The sequence below is a fragment of the Etheostoma cragini genome, chromosome 6 (assembly GCF_013103735.1).
Source record: "Etheostoma cragini isolate CJK2018 chromosome 6, CSU_Ecrag_1.0, whole genome shotgun sequence".
Classification (NCBI taxonomy): domain Eukaryota; kingdom Metazoa; phylum Chordata; class Actinopteri; order Perciformes; family Percidae; genus Etheostoma; species Etheostoma cragini.
In genome coordinates, this window is record NC_048412.1 from 5,513,712 (window position 1) to 5,516,773 (window position 3,062).

The 3,062-nt window shown below is 39.0% G+C and overlaps 1 protein-coding gene across 3 annotated transcripts in view; it reads right to left on the reverse strand.

Annotated features, from left to right (window-relative positions):
* Positions 1 to 357: 357 nt before the first annotated feature.
* The window catches only part of vegfaa (vascular endothelial growth factor Aa), a 16,955-nt gene continuing 14,250 nt past the window's right edge, over positions 358 to 3,062 (reverse strand). For all 3 annotated transcript variants that reach the window (XM_034874417.1, XM_034874416.1, XM_034874418.1), the window contains one exon: positions 358 to 1,300. In XM_034874417.1, coding sequence (XP_034730308.1) covers position 1,300 — 1 coding nt within the window. In that variant the 3' untranslated portion in view covers positions 358 to 1,299. The remainder of the gene's footprint in view (positions 1,301 to 3,062) is intronic.

Genomic DNA, 3,062 nt, shown 5'->3' on the forward strand with positions numbered 1-3,062 from the left:
TAACATGGCATATAAATATCAGAATACTTAACATGTTCTATAAATAAGATGTAGTGTACTAGACAAAGGGATATCTAGTAAGTATATACAGATCGTTTATGATGAACTGCTCTGTTGTGGATGCCTGACTATTTCTTTGGAACAAGCAAAGCCATTAAATAATAAAACTGGAAGGTTGAGGATTTCTACAGTGAGGTGCCCATCTGTGATCAGCTTGTCACTTCTTGTCTCCATATATGCCTATAATAATATCCCTTTAGATAGACTTGTCTAAAGACATTTTGTAAAAGGAACAAAACACCTTAAAATGTAAATAATAAACTCTGTGCACAAAAAGAAAGACATCTGTTTTTTCTTCACCAAGGACAGGTTACATAAAGGAGGGAAGACCAGACACAGATAGTTGTTTCTAAGCTATAACCCTGGTGGAAACGTCTCAACTCTTGTCCTGCCCTTAGACCCCACACTTAGGAATAGTCCTAACCCTCATTCAATTTTAACATTAACTGAAATTGTTTTACTTGCTTTACTTAGTTAGCTAAACTTTAGTTTAGTTCTTGCCATCGTCATGTAACCCTTCTATGAGGAAAGGTTATTTTCACATTATCCATCATCACGCCACAAAACTTGCATCCACAGTCACTTCAGGAAACTCAGAGATTTTTCAGGTGTGTTCTCACACCAGGTGTCGTCAGTCCATACAATGGAGACAAAACTTCACATAATGTCACAGAGGGAAACAGTCCTTGGACCTGCCGTTCAGTTCCAGTACAACAGGCGTTCCTCCACCTCCGCCTCCTCATTCTCCATTCCGTCCCCTCTTTGTCTCCTCTGTCAGAGTTCGGAGGTGAGTTTGGCTTCTGCTGCACCGCTCGTTTAAATTATAGTCACCAGTTTGTTTTTTACTAAGAAATATTTAAGATATTCATATCCACAGCAGACCAGCATCCAGTGAAGTGTTACATAAAAATAACAGATTTCTTTACCAAGTTCAGCCCAAGAGTAGAACGCCAATGAAGCTTTTCCCATTCACACGCCAGTGGCGCATTCGTTTCGCTTTAAGTAGTGTTTTTTTATGTAGCAGCAATACACATTGTCAATGTACCTATAGTATATGTACAAATATTAATAACTTTAGGCAGAAAACAGACAGTGGCAAGATCTGAGCCAAGAATGTCCTGTCTTGCGTTGTCGTTTCGTGTCCTTGCACGGAATGCATCCTCAGGTTTCAAAGTGCTGTGCCAAGAAAAAAATTCCTTCATAACAGTGTTGTTGGTCTCATCTCCTCGGTTTATCACATCTGTGGAAAACAAGATGACAATCTGGTTAAGTGACAAGCAGCAATTTGGTTTTATACAACCTTTTCTCACAGAATAGGATGTGCATGATCTCCTATACGTAACTGCTCCATGCAACAAAGGGATTATTTAGAAACAGGGGCAAAAGAGGAAGCAGAAGTGGATAGTGAGGAAGGTTGAGGGTTACATGACCTGGGTCAGTTTGCCCAGTTTGCTCTCCTGGTACTTTTTCCGCTGTATATAAAATGCACTTTTTCAGTTAAAGGTTTGGTCTTTAAATTTGACAATGATACACATCAATGTCACTGTGTTTGCTGGTAGCGTTGGGTTCAGGTGGTGGGGTAATAGCTGGAACTGGAGGGTGGGGTGGAGTGGTGGGGGTGAACAGGCATCTAACCCCAGTTCCAGAGACCCCCCACCCTTAGGTCCCCTCCACTCTATATATTGACCACTGAGCAGCCAATTGGAATCATGTCAGTCATCACTTCACCTCAAGTGTGTGGCTCTCTAAATCCAAAACCGTGTGGGGGGTCCACAGGGGTGAAAGGTCATGGAAGTGGCTGGGTCAGGAGAGGTCGTGAAACCTTGTTAACTAGAGGCAACAGCCTTCCTCTATTTAGCTGCACACAGTCAGGGTGATGGGTTTAACTTTACACATATTTATTAGTATTTGAGTGATTTTTACTCAAGTAAATGTGACATGAGTAAAAACCAGTGAACGTGACATGCAAGCAGCATGAAGACGATAATCGGTAAACCTCTGTTAAAAAGAATGAGCGTGAAGCCCCTGGCATTGTTAGTCCTGCGTGACATTTTTATCTGACTCGTTATCTACTCTACTTAACTGGTAACAAAGCAAGTTTGAAATTGAATTGAGGTAATGTGATATGCACATTAAGCATTTGGCCAGGAACTGACATTTGTATTCAGCTTTGATTGGAACTACTTTCTTGTGACAAAACAGTCCCAAAGAAAATAGCTCACAATTAGACTTCTTTATTCTATTTTATTTTTTTAACACCACAAATGAAATTGCATTTACTTTATTTAGCAAGTGGATATTGTAAAACATAGATATTTAAAACCTGTCTGCAAAGCCAGATACCACCAAAGGTACAAAACAACATGTGTGAACCAACCCTTTAAAAGGTTTAAATGGGCTGGGGCAGTCCTCCTGGGCTAATTTCCTTTATATAATGTTTTTTGTCACTTATTGACTGAAGAAAAACTTTCTTACAAGTAAATAATTGAGATACACATTTTTCACTTAACAAAAGCTTGGGATGATGGAAAAATATAATCAAATGGAAAAATCATCTTGGAGGGAGATTCAATAAGGCTGCTGGTTCCTTTATCCAGACTAACATAAAAGCCACACTTTTATAATAGATGTTTTAATCTTAGCATAACCCTCATCAAGTCATAATGGCATGCTAACAGTTCTATGTAACGTCTTAAACATTTAGACTAGGGATGTTAATGATTAACCGTTATTAAGAATTTTGACCAATTAATACTTTATCAAAACACAAAAAATGTGTTGCATAGTAAAAATAACATTCCATACGATATATTTCTTAACTGCTAGTTAACTTGATGGTGCTAACTTTGTAGTAACTAAAGCTGTTTTTCTGCTAACTTCGTGGCTCTATGCTGGACGGCTCTTACAGCAGAGAGGTGATACAAACAGTGGTGTGAAAAAGTATTTGCCCCCTTCCTCATTTCCTGTTCCTTTGCATGTTTGTCACACTTAAGTGTTTCGGA